The sequence below is a fragment of the Podarcis vaucheri genome (genome assembly GCF_965113315.1).
Source record: "Podarcis vaucheri genome assembly, chromosome: 18".
NCBI classification, from domain to species: Eukaryota; Metazoa; Chordata; class Lepidosauria; order Squamata; family Lacertidae; genus Podarcis; species Podarcis vaucheri.
In genome coordinates this window covers 1,352,042-1,368,154 of record NC_138756.1, presented here as the reverse complement: position 1 = coordinate 1,368,154, position 16,113 = coordinate 1,352,042, and the positions used below count along the sequence as shown (strand labels likewise).

The following is a 16,113-nucleotide window of genomic DNA, read 5'->3' as shown; positions in this document are numbered from 1 at the left end:
TTGCCCCATGGAGCCGTTGCCAGGACTGAAGGTCCCTGCTCTCCACCCTCTCTAAGGCTTCTCCTCTCCCAGATGTTTCCCAAGCAGTCTCAAACTGCGTCTGCGCACCTCTGGCCTCTGTTCTGCTCTCCTCATTATTCTGAGCTTTCTAGGAGACCAGGGCACAGGGGAGCTTGTCGCACCAAGAAGGGGAGACTCCCTTGCTTCTTCAGCAGCCTCTTGACGCCTCCCTCCTCTGCGTCAGCCTCAGAGTCTGAACTGCTCCCTGTCGCAGACTCCTCCTGCTCACTAAACCCTGTAAATCCTTCAGCATCCAGCATCTTCTCCCAATCCACTCCCTCTGACTTCTCCTTGGTGTCCCACCACTTGTCTGTGTCCAGCCAGTTCCTGACAGCAGCCTTCATTTCTTTCCTGACCCACCTCTTTGTAGAACGGCCTCCAGGTGTCTCTGCAAAGCGCCTCTCTGTTCCACTAGCCCCAGCCAGCAGAGACGGGGGGGGGGGGGGGGGAAATGCAATTCAGTTTGCAGTTCAAGGCAGGCCTACCAAATCCACACTTCCTGCACCAATGCATGGACTGAAACGCAGCTCTCCTTTAAAATCCACACTTCTCTTGGTGCTCTTCTGCCCCGTGCTCCTCTGCCTTGGCCAGTCTTCTCTTCTCCAGGCTAAACATACCCAGCTCCCCCCTCAACTGCTTTAAATGTCTACAGGTAACTCGCAGCTTGTGCAGGATTTCCATTCTGGGGATGTCGCAGGCACACAAAAATGTGCATAGTCAAACCAGTTCCTTGGACTCACCCTGGTGCAAGCAGTCCTCTCTTCTAGAGAACCTGTCTTTTACACACACACACACACACACACACACACACTTTTAAGCTCTCTGTTTTGCTTACCAGGCTTTGGGAGGCTGTTTCTGTGTGAGGAAAACCCTGCAGAAAAAGAGCTTTTAAGCTTTCCACCTTCCTTGCATTAAATTTGTGTGATTTCAGCTGGTAGGCTTTCAACTGCGTAAATTTGAAACTGCATGTGTTAAACATGCATAAAAAGGTAAAAGAAAGGTAAAGGACCCCTGGATGGTTAAGTCCAGTCAAAGGTGACTATGGGGTTGCGGCGCTCATCTCACTTTCAGGCCGAGGGAGCCGGCGTTTGTACACAGACAGCTTTCGGGGCATGTGGCCAGTATGGCTAAACCACTTCTTGCGCAATGGGACACCGTGACGGAAACCAGAGCAGCGCACGGAAACACCGTTTACCTTCCCGCCGGAGCAGTACCTATTTATCTACTTGCACTGGCGTGCTTTCAAACTGCTAGGTGGGCAGGAGCTGGGGCAGAGCAACAAGAGCTCACTCCATTGCGGGGATTTGAACCACTGACCTTCTGATTGGCAAGCCCAAGAGGCTCAGTGGTTTAGACCACAGCACCACCTGCATACCGTGTTAAACGTGCTTAACATGTATTATCTGTACTGTATTAATGTAAATAGCATACAAGTAATTTAAACAGTAATTTAAACACATACTGTATTAATACCATGTATGCTCCAAGTTGTTTTGCTGTTGTCCTCCATCTGTCTCAAGAGACAATGGACTGCGCCTCCGGGAGTGAAGTCAAAGCACTGGAGAACTGGAGAACTGGAGAAAAAATTGGGTTCCCTTGCCAATAGGAACCCACAAAGCTGTAAATGAATTTAGATTGTTGTAAGGTTATTTCAGTTATATGCAAGGCTATGCCAAAAGTGCTGACATTCTCCTGCGGGTCAACCGCCTGTAAACAATGCCCTTGACAAACCTGCTTCCTAGTGAGTCATCAGGCGGCAGCTTCTCCTTTCTGTGTCAATTCTAGCAGGTGCCGTTGCCATCAAGGAACTTGGCAAAAAACAACAACTTTCCCTTGGACGGAAATAGCCATTCTGAAAATAAGTGCCAGAAGACCCACCCACCCCCCCATTCAAAATATAGCATACAGTGGTACCTCGGGTTACAAACGCTTCAGGTTACAGACTCCGCTAACCCAGAAATAGTACCTCGGGTTAAGAACTTTGCTTCAGGATGAGAACAGAAATTGCACGGCGGCAGCAGGAGGCCCCATTACCTAAAGTGGTGCTTTAGGTTAAGAACAGTTTCAGGTTAAGAACGGATCTCCGGAACGAATTAAGTACTTAACCTGAGGTACCACTGTAAAGCTATAAACACAAGAAGGTGGTACAGCACGGAAATCGTAGCAAGTAATTAGGAATCTCCCCATCTCAGTTTCTCATTTTCTCCCATCTTAAATTTGGTTCTCTGCATTTCTAGTTTTGTTTTAATACAAAAAACAAAAACGAAACCCCCTCATGGACATTCTTCAGCATCCTCCTGCCCTTTTCTCCTACCATACATGTATTTACTTGCAATTTCCTCAAAATACTCATTTTTGCAAAGCGATTTCCCCTTATATGACGCACCTCTGTATGTCCTTCTCGCTAATATTTGTTTCTGTTTTTATCACATGACGCCTTCTCCACCTCACCAAGAAGCCCAAGGGGGTGGACATGGTTTCTCCCTCCCCAGTTTATCTTCACAGCAACCCTAAGAGGGAGTGACTGGCCCAACGTCACCCAGTGAGCTACATGGCGGAGAGGGGATTCGAACCCTGGTCTCCCAGGTCATAGTATGGCACTAACATCATGCTACACTTTGCCATAGACAGTGCCGGATCTACGTACAGTGGTACATACAGCTCAGCTGGCTAAAACATGGTGCTGACAACGCCAAGATTGCAGGTTTGATCTCCACATGGGACAGCGGCATATCCCTGCATCGCAGGGGGTTGGACTAGATGGCCCTCAGGGTCCCTTCCAGCCCCTCTATGGTTCTGTGATTCTTTGGCCATGCATGTGCCTCATAAAAGGTGGGTGCCCACAACACGACTGTCCTCCTTCGGGCCAGTGTCCATTATGGAAGCAGCATAGAAGAGCCCATAAGGCAGCCTTCCTCCACCTGTGGGTCCCCAGATCTTGTTGAACTACAACTCCCATCACCCCTAGCTAGCAAGGCCAGAGCTCAGGGATGATGGGAGTTGTAGTCCAACAACATCCGGGGACCCACAGGTTGAGAACTGCTGCCATAAGGAATGTCCAGATGGACCACAGGAAGGTGAATGTGGAAACCTCAGGAGGGGAGGGGGCTGTTGCGCACAGGGTGGGCTTCCCCTTGGGGCATCCCCACAAGACGCTGGCTTCGGTGGGCCTGACCCAGCAGGCCTATGACGAAGTTCTTAAGGCCAAGTCTACCACAGACTTGTATCGCTGTGCAAATCAAATATTTTATTACGGTGCTCAAAGCTGGAGAGGAGGAGGAGGAGGAGGCATGGGAATCCACAGCCGAGGTCCTGAGAGGCCCTTCATGGTAGCCGGGGGGCCGTCAAGATGTCCCAGACGCAGCAGCAGCAGAGGGTGGCCCAGCAAGCGGCCAGGCAGGTGGCCAAGGTGGAGGGCTCCTTCCGCTCTTCTATGATGTACACGGGGTGTCCGGGCCCAGGCCCATAGGCTAGTCCCGAAGGCAGAGGGGCAGGGTAGGCCTGGTAGCCCTGGTAGCCGTAGGGCGGCGGTGTGTACGCCGGGTAGGTGGAATAAGCCGATGGGTATGGCCCTGGCGGGTAGCCGGCATAGGACTGAGAAGATGGGTGCGCCCCCGCTTGCTGGGGCTGGGAGGCATTTGGATTAAGGCCTCCCTGGGATGGCGGAGGTTTTGAATGGTCCATGAATATTCCCCATCCACTTCGGAAAGGCTGCCAGCAGACAAGAGGAAACTCGAAATGTGACGTAGGAACTGGAGCAGCAGAGGAGACGTCACAAATCTATGCTGGAAAAGAAGAAGACAGAGAATGTGGCACCCGGGAGGAAATGAAATACACCCCCCCAAAAAAAAATAATATGTGATAGGGGAGGTGGCATGGTTGAGTCGGCATCTGTATGTCTCCAGAGACAATGGGGTGAAGTCAAACTATGTCACAGGAAGATGCCGGCCAGTAACCACACAGTTTGAAGTCCGAGTTAACTCTTGATTAGCAAAACCACACTCTTCACACACTTGGTTCCCTGTCAGGCCTAAGGAACAGAGCAGCTCATTCCCGGTGGTCTCACTCCAGGAAAACCAGTTGCCAAGACTGAGTCCCCACCTCCTTCTGCTGATCTAAGTCCCCTCCTCTCCAGGGTTTTCCCCAAGCAAGCAGAGTCTGTGCCATCATGCAGCCAACCTCTCCTCCGCCCTTTGCATGCCTCTCCTGGTTCTGGGAGACAAGCAGGGAGGGGAGCTGCTTGCAGCAGGAGGGGGGGGACAGCCAGGCCTCTTCACTGGCTGAAGGGTCCTTCCTCTCCTGCTTCAGCTTCTGCCACAGACTCCCCTTGCTCACTAAGTCCTTCAGACACCTCTTCCAAATCTCTTCCCCTTTTCCCTCTGGCTCTCCCCTTCGTGGTTCCCCAGCTGGTTCCTCCCACCATTCCTCTGTGTCCAGTCCATACAAACCACTTAGCTGCAAGGATGGTGACTCGTAACTGCTGCCTCCTGTGTTGTTGTTGCTGCATTAGCAGCACCAAGGTGATATGGTAGAAGTTCATAAAATTATTATTATTATTATTATTATTATTATTATTATTATTATTATTATTTATTTGTACCCCGCCCATCTGGCTGGGTTTCCCCAGCCACTCTGGGCAGCTTCCAACAAAGATTAAAAATACATTAAAATGTCACACATTAAAAACTTCCCTGAACAGGGCTGCCTTCAGATGTCTTCTAAATTTCAGGCAGTTGTTTATGCCTCTGACGTCTGATGGGAGGGCGTTCCACAGGGCAGGCGCCACTACCGAGAAGGCCCTCTGCCTGGTTCCCTGTAGCTTTGCTTCTCGCAGTGAGGGAACCCCCAAAAGGCCCTCGGAGCTGGACCTCCGTGTCCAGGCAAAACAATGGGGTTGAGATGCTCCTTCAGGTCTACTGGGCCGAGGCCATTTAGGGCTTTAAACACTTTAAATTGTGCTCGGAAACGTACTGGGAGCCAATGGGGGTCTTTGGCATGGAGAAAGCGTATTTAGAAAAGTTGTTCCTCCCTTTTGTCTTCTCCCTTGGGATTCTGACTTGACATCAGGAAGAATTTCCTGGCGTTAAGAGCCGTTCAAGAGTGGAGCAGACTCCTTCAGAAGATGGTGGACTCTCCTTCCTTGGAACTTTTTAACACGACATTGGGTATCTTCCAGTTATTTTTTAGCTGTGACTCCTGCAGGGGGTTGGGCTAGAGGATCCTTGGAGGTCCCTTCTAACTCTACAGTTCTCTGATTATAATAGGTGCACTTTTGCAAACGTGGTTTGGTTGGAGGCCTGCATTGCAACTTTCAGATGAGTGTGAATTTCAGAGGACTGTGTTTTGGTTCCCGCATTGTTACGGAAAGTGCCAATTTAATGGATTGGCCTTCAAATGCACATTGAATTCACTTTCTCACCCCCCCACCCCCGTCCTTGGTTCCTTCTAAATAAAACTGAAGCCCAGTGAACCAGACTGATGCTCGGTGAAACATATGGCTCACAATATCTTCAACGTACACCTGTTTGACTGCTGGCACATGTTGACTTCCTTTTTCTGAAGAAAGATCTAAGCCTCTCAGCCTGCGTCATCAATTGCAGGTCTTCTGAGAAAGAAGCATCTTTATCTGCTAGAGATCATGTGCCACCACCCCTCTGCTCCTTCCCCTTGTACAATAACAGCATTAGTCTGTTGCGTTAGCAGCAGCACCTGTGTCCTGGCCCAAGCACGGGACTCTTGCAAGCACCCCAAGAGCACAATGAGAGAGACGCCGTGGGGATCCTGCAAAAGGAGAAGGAAGGCTGAGAGGTGTCTGTGTTCTGAGCCACACACGCAAAACGTTGTATTTATTTCGTCTGGCATCAGTCACTAGGGACTGGGGGTGGGGGAGCAACCAGATTTGGTTTGCATTGAATGGTAAACCTGACCTAATTTGCACTTTCGGAAAGAATGAAACAAAGCTATCCTTTGAAATTTGCACCTCTCAGAACTTTGGTGTCTTTTTCTCCACCCAAGTAATGTGAACAAAAATGCATGGACTGGGGTAAAGTGTGCCTACAGATGCATATCATACTGAACACAGCATGCAAAAATGTACAGGATTCCTGCCTTGCAGGGGGTTGGGCTAGATGACCACCCTGTTCCCTTCCAACTCTACAATTCTATGATTCTACTCCTGCTATTAAAATGCATTACTCACCCTTCACTCAAAGGTCCCAGTGTGGGTTGTAACTATTAAAACACAATACAGTGGTGCCCCGCAAGACGAATGCCTCGCAAGATGGAAAACCCGCTAGACGAAAGGGTTTTCCGTTTTGGAGGGGCTTCCCAAAACGAATTTCCTATGGGCTTGCTTTGCAAGACGAAAATGTCTTGCGAGTTCCTGCGGGGTTTTTTTCCCTCCCCCCCTTTTCCCAAGCCGCTAAGCCGCTTAACAGCTGATCCGCTAAGCCGCTTATCAGCTGATCCGCTAAGCCTGCTAAGCCGCTAATAGCGCTAAGCCGCTAAGCCGCTAATGGGCTTGCTTCGCAAGACGAAAAAACCGCAAGACGAAGAGACTCGCGGAATGGATTCTTTTCGTCTTGCGAGGCACCACTGTATTAAAAACAGTTTAAAACTACTCAACCTCCTGTTTTCCTAGAGGTCAACTCGATGCCACCATTGGGAACCTCACAGGCAGGACCTGAGCAGAACAGCAGCTGTCCCCGCTTGGGATCCCAGTCGCCCCGCTGCCTCTGACAGTGGAAGGATAACACCCCCAAAGGCCTCATCCAGGTGGAAAGGGGGCAGGAGACACAAACTTCCCAGTGACGGGAAGAGAGGGAGAAGGGGGGTTGGAGGAGAGCTTCTGAATGGCTCCTCCTCTCCGTTTGTCCTGTTTGGGAATGCCAACTCACCAAGCCGAGCCAGAGATCTCTGCAGCAACAACTCCACTTGCCAGGATTCAAAAAGAAGCCAAGGCAGAAAGAGAGAGTGAGATGAAGCCACTGATCTCAGCTGTCAGTCAGGAGGATTGACACGAGGAGCCAACTGGCCCTTTCCTCACCTGCCTTTTGTGACATCATCGCACCTCCAGGGGAGGAGGGGCTGCCTGAGGACATAGGGAAGTGGAGGCAGGGAGCCTCCGCGCCAAAAAGCCAGCCGGCAGCAAATCACACTGTTCAAACTTGGCGTTAACCATTTATTAGCAAAAACACAATCTCCGTGGACTTGGCATGGTGAGTCTGGCCCCATGAAGTCTCCGAGAGAGAGTTCCAACCTCCCCACAACCATCTATGCCCCCTCCTCTCCAGGACTTTTTACAAGAGCTCTGAGACTTGCTCTTCCTGCTTCTGCGAGATGAGAGGGGAGCTTGTCGCAGCAGGAGGGGGAGACCCCCCTGGCTACTTCACCAGCCAGACTCCTCTCCCTCCTGGCAGCCTCCTGCGTCAGCTTCTGCCTCTGATTCCGGACTGCTCTCTGCCACCGATTCTCCCTGCTCACTGTGGCCTCTCCAGCTCCTGACGCTGCTCAGTCTTCTCCCTCTGATCACTCATCATTGTCCCGCCATCCGTCAATCCCCAGGCTTTGAGTCTTCTTCGCTTGGGGGGTTCCCCAGATAGTTCCTCCCCCCCCTTCCTCTGCATCCAACCAGTGCATGACACTTGGGGGCCAAATGCAGCTCTGCTGACATCTTCCTCTTGTCCTCAGGACTCTCCACAGATCACACCTATCAGTGGCCTTTCTCAAGGGCTTTTGCCTGGCTGGTGGGCGTCCTTCATCTCCATCCATGTCTCGTGTGTGTGTGTGTGTGTGTGTGTGTGTGTGTGTGTGTGTGTGTGTGTAAATAGAAACCTGAAGCTCTTGCAGTGCTGGAATCTTGCTTACTGCGGACACTTTTGGATTTCCAAGCGAGTGTGCTGAGTGCCACCCCCTCTGGTCACTTCTCTTCCCCCATCCCACCCCCCTGGAGCACACACACACACACCCACTAGCACAAATCCACAAAGAAAGTGAGAGATTTTCCAAGCGGGTTCAGGTAGAAATTTGGTCCAGTGGAATTAATCCAATCCTTGAAAATCAGAGTTGAAGGAGAGAGGCTGCAAACATAAGGGATAAGGCTACCAAAGGCTAGTAGCCACAGTCGCTGTGCTGCACCTCCACGGCCAGAGGCAGCAATACTGGGAGCCACAGGAGCAGGGAGGACTATTATTTATTTATTTATTTATTTATTTATTTGTACCCCGCCCATCTGGCTGGGTTTCCCCAGCCACAATAAAGATTAAAAATACACCAAAATGTCACACATTAAAAGCTTCCCTAAACAGGGCTGCCTTTAGATGTCTTCTAAATGTCAGGTAGTTGTTTATTTCCTTGACATCTCATGGGAGGGCGTACCACAGGGCGGGAGCCACTACCGAGAAGGCCCTCTGCCTGGTTCCCTGTAACTTCGCTTCTCGCGGCGAGGGAACCGCCAGAAGGCCTTTGGAGCTGGACCTCAGTGTCCAGGTAGAACGATGGGGGTGGAGACACTCCTTCAGGTATACTAGGCTGAGGTCGTTTAGGGCGTTAAAAGTCAGGACCAACACTTTGAATTGTGCTGGAAATGTGCTGGGAGCCTTGTGCTTGAACCCTCCCTGCTGGCATCCCATTGGGGTCGTCTGTTTGGCCACTGTGGGAGCAGGATGCTGGGCTGGAGGGGCCACTGGCCTCATCCAGAAGGGGCTTCTGATGTGTGCAGCCCCACTCTTTCAACATTCTTCTTCAGCTCTGTGTACTGTTCAAGAGGGGGAAAGGACCCGCATCACCTCCTGGGGAGAGTGAGTTTGGGAGGGGGGTCATCTGTGATTATTGCACGATGTATGCCTAGCTAAACTAAAAACATCAGTGCTATTTAGAAGAGCATTATGGCATCCGATCACATTCAAAAAGTAGACGAAAGCCTCTCCTTGAACCACCATGCAAAATCTGGTATCTTAAGAGGTCTCCAAACGAAGAGCGGACAAACAGACAGGCAACCTTCCTAAGTACAGAGTAGGCCAGGTGACAGCTCCTTGCCCCAAGGAACCTCCATTAAATTCTGTAAGCCTCAGCTATTATAAGGCCCCAATCTTCTGGGGCTTTAAAATTGTTCTTTAGGAGTAATTGCTTAGCCATTCCTGTGAATCAACAGTCTCCAAGCTCAACACCTTCTTGAGCAAAGGGAGGTTGATCAGACCTAAAGGTTTTTGTGACAGTTCCAGCAGCCACCGCCCTGTTTCTCGCTAGGGTGGGTCCATCCTGCAGCAGCCAAAATGTGGTTTCTCAGTTCTGGGTGTGTAGCAACATCCCCTTCCTCTTGTTTTGCTGGGTAGGGCACATGCCACCATGTTTTTTTCAGCAAAAATACAAAAAGCAACCACAACAATTTGGTCACCTCACTTGTGCCGGGAGAGAATTGGATGCTGCAGCCACGGGTGCTTGGGGCCCCAATCCATCAGAGCAGGTGAGCCTGGAAGAGAGGGGAGCTGGCAGCTATTTAACTTTCCTCCTGACCATCTTTCCATTCATCATTATCCACCTGTCCACATAAGCTCCCGCTTTCAGAATTGCACACATCATGCATTTAAGGCACATTCCGCCCAACCAAGAACTGTAGCCTCGCCTTCACGGAGTTACCGTTCCCAACACTCTTAACCAAACAACAGTTCCCAGGATTCTTCTGGGGGGGGGGCGTGCTTTGAATGCATGGTGTTTCTGCAGTCCCTCTCTTGCCTTCTGCATCTGCAGTCCTGGTGACTTCAGAGGATGCCTTCTTTCACGACAGATTCTGCATCTAGACCAGTATTGCTTACTCTGACTGGCAGTGGCTCTCCAGGGTGACCTCTGGTTGAGGAGGTTTGTTTGCTGTTTGATCCTGGAGTTGCCAGGGATGGGATGGGGGGGGTGGATTTATGGAAGGGCTACAGCTCAGTAGGTAGAATGTGAGTTTGAGCCCCACACTGGGGGAAATGTTCCTAGTTTGCAGGATGTTGGACGAGATTATCCTCGGGGTCCCTCCCAGCTCTACAATTCTATGATTCCTTTCCCTGAAAAAATAGGGATCCTAGTCCTCATGGTCCTATTAAAATAGGAAATGTAGAAAGCTGCTTTACAATGGCTCAGATAATACCCTTCTGTCTTGTCTCCACTGACTGCTTCTTTGCCATCGCCTGCTAAGTGATTCTTTGATAAAGGGAGAGCCTGGGACCTTCTGCATGCAGGCAGGACACCTGCTCTTGCCCTGGGCTCCGTGGCAGAGCGTCTGCTTTGCATGCAGAAGGTCCCAGGTTCAATCCTGGTCATCTCCAGGGAGGGCTGGGAATGTCCCCTGCCTGAAGCTCTGCAGAGACACAGCAGATTCTCTAGACAACACTGAGTGAAATGGTCCAGTGGGGGACTCAGAACGGGGCAGCTTCCTGTATCCCAGTCTGAAACCGTCCTCCTTCTAGAATCACAAGGATTAGAGTCTTACTTTAGGGCAGAGGTGCCCAAGGAGGGTGTTACTGTCCGGGGGGGGGGCAGCATGGAGGGTTGTTTTAATAAATGTCTATCTGACTTTGAAAAGCTGGTCTCTGAATCAGCTTTGTTGAATTAATGAAACCAAGTCATTCTAATTGGGTTTTGAATCAATGTGCACTTAATCGTAACTGTTCCAAATGTCATTGTGTTAGCTCAGTTGGCTACAGCATGGTGCGGGCAAAGGCAAGGTTGCTGGTTTGATCCTTGGAAGGGACCGCTGCATATTCCTGCATCGCAGGGGGTTGGGCTAGATGACCCTCAGGGTCCCTTCCAACTCTACCATTCTATGAGATTATGCTCCTTTGTGGGTTGTGTTGACTGCTCTTATATATGGAGGGGTTGTGGGCGCTGGGGGTGAGTTTATGGGACCAAGGAGGCCTGGAGAAGTTTGAGAGCCGCTCCTTCAGGAGAAGAAGCATCGCTCACTCTGACCCACTGCAAGGCAGTTCCCTATATTCCAGGGTTCCTCGCCTGCATTCATCTCCCTTCTTCTGTGGTCTATTCAGATCTATCTCCCTCTTCACGTGCCCACGTCTCTCTGTCTCTCTGCTGGGGTTCCAGGCTTTCCACATCCACCTGCGATGCCTTACTTTGCTTAATGCCTTTTCTTCTTCATTTCAACACTTTGATCCGAGAACTGGGGTGACGCACGGGGGTTGCTGCTGCTGTGTTTTTTTCCTTCCCGGCACCTAGAGCCTCAATTAAGACTTGCAAAAGTTGCAATGCGCAAATCGTAAAGAACATTGCAACGCAAGCCTCTGCAGATGTTGAGAAACAGGACATGACTTCTTTTTTAACAAATAAAATCTTGCAATTTCTCTAAGGAGCTTAGAGCATGTGCGTGCCGTGATTCCTTCCCTTTGCTTGTATCTTCACAACAACCCTGTGGGGCAAGCCAGGCCAAGGGTGCTACTGGCCCACGGTCACCCAGCAAGCTTTGAGCCCATGGCCCCCTCCAATTATTCTGAAATGAATAATAATATTCACTGTGAAGAATACGGTGCCTAGACAGTCCCCTGTGTCGACCGTAACCCTGGAGCGGAAAGAGGCACGTGCCTCCACAGTTCTCTCTTCTGGGTGTTTGTGAGGGCAGATTAAGGGCGCAGGAAGCTGCCTGGTCCCACTTCCGCCTGGTCTCTCATGCACACTCAATCACACTCTTTCTTTCTGTGGGTGGGGCTTTGTTTTAATTAAACAATTTGGTCATAAAAAAAATAGACCAGGCTGCCTTTCAGTCTGAATTTACCATTTAAGCAACTGCATTTTTGGTATGCATTCCTCTCAGCAAAGCAATATCCTTTTTTTAAAAAAAAATAAGATATTTATTAAGATTTTTAAAAGATATTACAATACAAAATGAAAAGAAAAAGAAATACAAAATAAAAATGATTAAAAAACCACTCCATTTTTCTATTACTTATTTTTCTTAGCTTGTTTCCTGGACCTCCTCATACCTCCCTTTTTTGTATTCCAGTTCAATTTGTTGGCTCAGCAAATCCTTACCCTCTTTGTTTATCCTAATCTTTGGTCTTAAAATAGTAACATTAGATTTTTCCCTATTAACAACCCATTTTTCATATTCCCTTAAAGCATTACAGCTGGAAAACCACTTAATTTCTATCCAACATCATTCTAACATTCATTAATTTTACAATATTTCTGTAGATAGTCTTTAAATTTCTTCCAATCTTCTTCCTCCGACTCTTCTCCCTGGTCTCGGATTCTGCCAGTCATTTCCGCCAGTTCCATATAGTCCATCACCTTCATCTGCCATTCTTCCCTGGTAGGTAGAGCTTGTGTCTTCCAGTATTTCACAATGAGTATTCTTGCTGCTGTTGTAGCATACATAAAAAAAGTTCTATCCTTCTTTGGCACCAATTGGCCGACAATGCCCAGGAGGAGGCCTCTGGTTTCTTTAAGAAGGTATATTTAAATACCTTTTTCAGTTCATTATATATCATTTCCCAGAAAGCCTTAATCTTTGGGCACGTCCACCAAAGGTGAAAGAATGTACCTTCAGTTTCTTTACATTTCCAACATTTATTATCGGGCAAATGATAGATTTTTGCAAGCTTGACTGGTGTCATGTACCACCTGTATATCATTTTCATAATATTCTCTCTCAAGGCATTACATGCCGTAAACTTCATACCTGTGGTCCACAACTATTCCCAGTCAGCAAACATAATGTTATGTCCAACATCTTGTGCCCATTTAATCATAGCAGATTTCACCGTTTCCAGCAAAGCAATATCCTTTCCCCCACACCCCTTCCGCAGCAGCAAAGGAACTTGCGGTTCCTCAATACTTATTCCTCTTCATCCAGCGTCATGCACTGATTGACGGATGAGTAAGAACAGAAAACGTGTTGTGCTCTGCTCTGAAATGATGCCACCGGAACCCCCCCCCCCAAAGGCAATACCAGGAACTGCTAAAAAGAGGGAGCACATCCTTAAAAAACAGGAAACATGCCCTCAGGTGACCTCTTTCTCATTTCAACAACCTCTCCTCGTTGACTCTCCTTTCTTCTCTTAATTTTGCAGAAATTTGGCCAAGATGGAACTCTGGACCGGCCATGGACCACGGGTGGGGCTCTGGTGAAATTGTGGCAGCCATAGTGAGGTCACCGCTGCTTGCTTCCCAACCAGGTGCAGAGACTGAGTGAGCTGCTGGTTCTTCTCGTGTTTGAGACCTTGTTTGGCAACCAGCAGCTCAAGAAGACGCACAGACTTCTGACTTTCACCAGCATCACACCTTGTGTCCATTATTGTGAGATCCTAAGCAGTGGATATCACTTTGCCTCCATCAAAGGCCAAGAGTGCTCCTGTGTTGCCTCAAACAAGCCTCCCCAAGAATAGGCTCAGTTTTGTTTCCGTACTGATCCATCAAGCAATCTAGAAGATGACTGACATGGAGCTCTTCAACTCCACCTCCTCGCCCTCTCCTTGGACAGCCCTCCCCACGTCTGTCCCAGACCCCCGACTTGCTTCAGCCCATCGCCCAGAACTCTGTTACCCAACGACGGACACAAACCACGTCAACATCATCCTGTACCATTACAACTTCACAGGGCGGATGCAGAATCGCCGTCCCCAGGAAGACCAGATGAGCGTCCTGAAGATGGTCATCATTGCTGCCAGCTGCCTCATCATCCTGGAGAACCTGGTGGTGCTGCTGGCCATCATCCGCAAAGTGCGCACCCGCCGGTGGGTCTACTCTTGCCTGGCCAGCATCACCCTCAGCGACCTCTTAGCCGGCACAGCCTACTTGATCAACCTCTGGTTGTCGGGGAGCCGGACCTTCCAGCTGTCGCCCACCATGTGGTTCCTCCGCGAGGGGGTCCTCTTTGTTGCCCTGGCGGCCTCCACCTTCAGCCTGCTGGTGACAGCCGTGGAGCGCTACAGCGCCATGGTGAAGCCCATCGCCGAGAAGGCGTCCAGCAAGACCACCCGCCTGAGGGCCCTCTTCGCCTTCTGCTGGAGCCTGGCCATCCTCATTGGCCTCCTCCCCTTGCTGGGCTGGAACTGCATCTGCCACGTCTCCCGCTGCTCCACACTCCTGCCGCTCTACGACAAGAACTACATCCTCTTCACTGTGATCGTCTTCAGCATCATCCTGGTGGGCGTCGTGGGCCTCTACGCCTCCATCTACTGCTGGGTCCAGAAAAGTGCCCAGCAGACCTTTTCTCGGGGCAGCCGGAAGAGGTCTCTGCGGCTGCTGAAGACGGTGCTGGTGATCCTCTGCACCTTCCTCATCTGCTGGACGCCTCTCTTCATCCTCCTCCTGATAGATACCTTTTGGGGGAACACAGCCTGGGCTCCCCCTAAACTCTTTGGCTGGATCTTGACCTTGGCCGTGACCAACTCATTCATCAATCCCATCGTCTACGCCTTGGGGAGCAAGGAGGTGAGGAGGGCTGTCGTGGAGCTTCTCTGCTGCTGCTGCATCTGGGCTGGGGTGCGCGGCCCCCGAAACTGCCTCGTGGCCAGCGATATCCATGCCAGCTCTTCCACAGGCTCCTTGAGAGGGCGTGGCAGCTTCCGAAGCCCAGTAGCCTTCAGCAGGAGAACCAGGGAGCCTCTCTCCAGCAATTCAAGTGTGCTGAGCAATGACACTTCAGGGCTGCACCACACCCAGGACTAGACTCTCCACTCTTCCGGACATGAGGAGGAGAACCCTCAGAACCTGTCTAAAAGATTCTGTTGTGCATGTCTTCAGGTGGTTCAGAGGAAGACCAGAAACCTCAAAGACGACTGTCGTAATAGCGGGGACTACCCCCCCCCCAGACCTGGCAGGAAGAGGGAGAGGTCAGTAGGTGTTGCAAGTCACAAGCCAAACGGTAAAGCTGCCACCACCTCCTTTCCTGGGCCATCCTCAAATGGGGCTCAAGGAGGAGAAACCCCCCCTTCGATTATTTACCAGGTTGCCCAGCCCTGTGTCACTATACCGTGACGCAGACAGAAATTCAACAGGTAGGTGTCCTAAATGCCCAGGCACCAGTTTAGCTTCTCCGGACAAAAGTCCTTTCCCAAGTTTATTGAAAAGGCCACTCAAAAAGTTGGCACAGTTCTTGAAAGTTTATAAACAGAAAATAAAAACGTTATAAAATATAGCTAACTAAAAACCATACTCATGCAATAACAGCTCAGAGCACAGCAAATAGTCAAAGTCCCTTTACTGACCAGCACAACTGAACTTTGTTTATGCTCAGGAACCTTGAGATCAAAAGGCTCTCCCTTCCTTCCTTCTCTGACACGTACCAGCCTCTTGAGTTGTAAATTACTGGCTAGCCTCCTGCACCTTTTCACCCCCAATCCACATTCAAGCCCCCAGCTGCCGGATCTGCAAATCAGATAACATCTCAACCTGCCCAGAGTCAGGATGCAATTTAACTCACACTTCTAGAGACAGGGAGTTTTACATTTAAAAAGACCAGACATCCATTCCCCACAAGGCCACAGTTTTAACTCTCCCACAATGCCTCCTCACTCCTGCATGAACCAGCGTTTAACATCCCAAGCTTTCCCAACTTCACTACAACGACAGCAATGTATTCCCTGGATGTGTATTTTGTCTCACTGTTGTATATTTTTTAATTACATATATGCAAGTCTGAACAAGAAAACTATTTGATTCAGATTTTTCCACCAAGGGTGGAATTTTTAACACCATTGGATTGATGTGTGAATTGCTAATTCTTCTTTGCAATCAGCCAATCAGAAATGGTGGGCTATTTCCATTTTACCCCTACCCATTGAAATTAAAGGACGTAGTATACTTATACTTTGCTTGTTGTTGTTGAGTCGTTTAGTCCTGTCGGACTCTTCGTGACCCCCTGGACCATAGCACGCCAGGCACTCCTGTCTTCCACTGCCTCCCGCAGTTTGGTCAGACATACTTTACTTACTTATACTTAATTTAAATGGGTCTACTCTGAGTATACCTTGGTGGCATACAAACCCTATGATGTGATGGGGTTTGTGGGATGGATTGACAGGGCCCCCTTGAATATTATTGCAATCGGCCACCAGGCAG

General features: G+C 49.8%; 1 protein-coding gene and 1 long non-coding RNA gene across 3 annotated transcripts; one reads left to right on the top strand and one right to left on the bottom strand.

Moving 5' to 3' along the window:
- Positions 1 to 3,281: 3,281 nt before the first annotated feature.
- LOC309523177 lies at positions 3,282 to 7,111 on the bottom strand. The gene is made up of 2 exons (XR_014215275.1): positions 6,957 to 7,111; positions 3,282 to 3,845 (listed from the first exon to the last, which is right to left on the bottom strand). It is a non-coding gene; the product is annotated as an uncharacterized lncRNA (long non-coding RNA).
- Positions 7,112 to 7,163: 52 nt separating this feature from the next.
- On the top strand, positions 7,164 to 15,865 carry S1PR4 (sphingosine-1-phosphate receptor 4). Of its 2 annotated transcripts, none has more exons than XM_082206934.1 (2): positions 7,164 to 7,277; positions 13,122 to 15,865. In XM_082206934.1, the coding sequence occupies exon 2, from the start codon at positions 13,480 to 13,482 to the stop codon at positions 14,719 to 14,721; it is 1,242 nt and encodes a 413-aa protein (XP_082063060.1). In that variant the 5' UTR covers positions 7,164 to 7,277; positions 13,122 to 13,479; the 3' UTR covers positions 14,722 to 15,865. The 2 variants fall into 2 exon arrangements, with proteins under 2 accessions (XP_082063060.1, XP_082063059.1); XM_082206933.1 differs by lacking the exon at positions 7,164 to 7,277 and adding an exon at positions 9,428 to 9,523.
- The last annotated feature ends 248 nt before the right edge of the window (positions 15,866 to 16,113 follow it).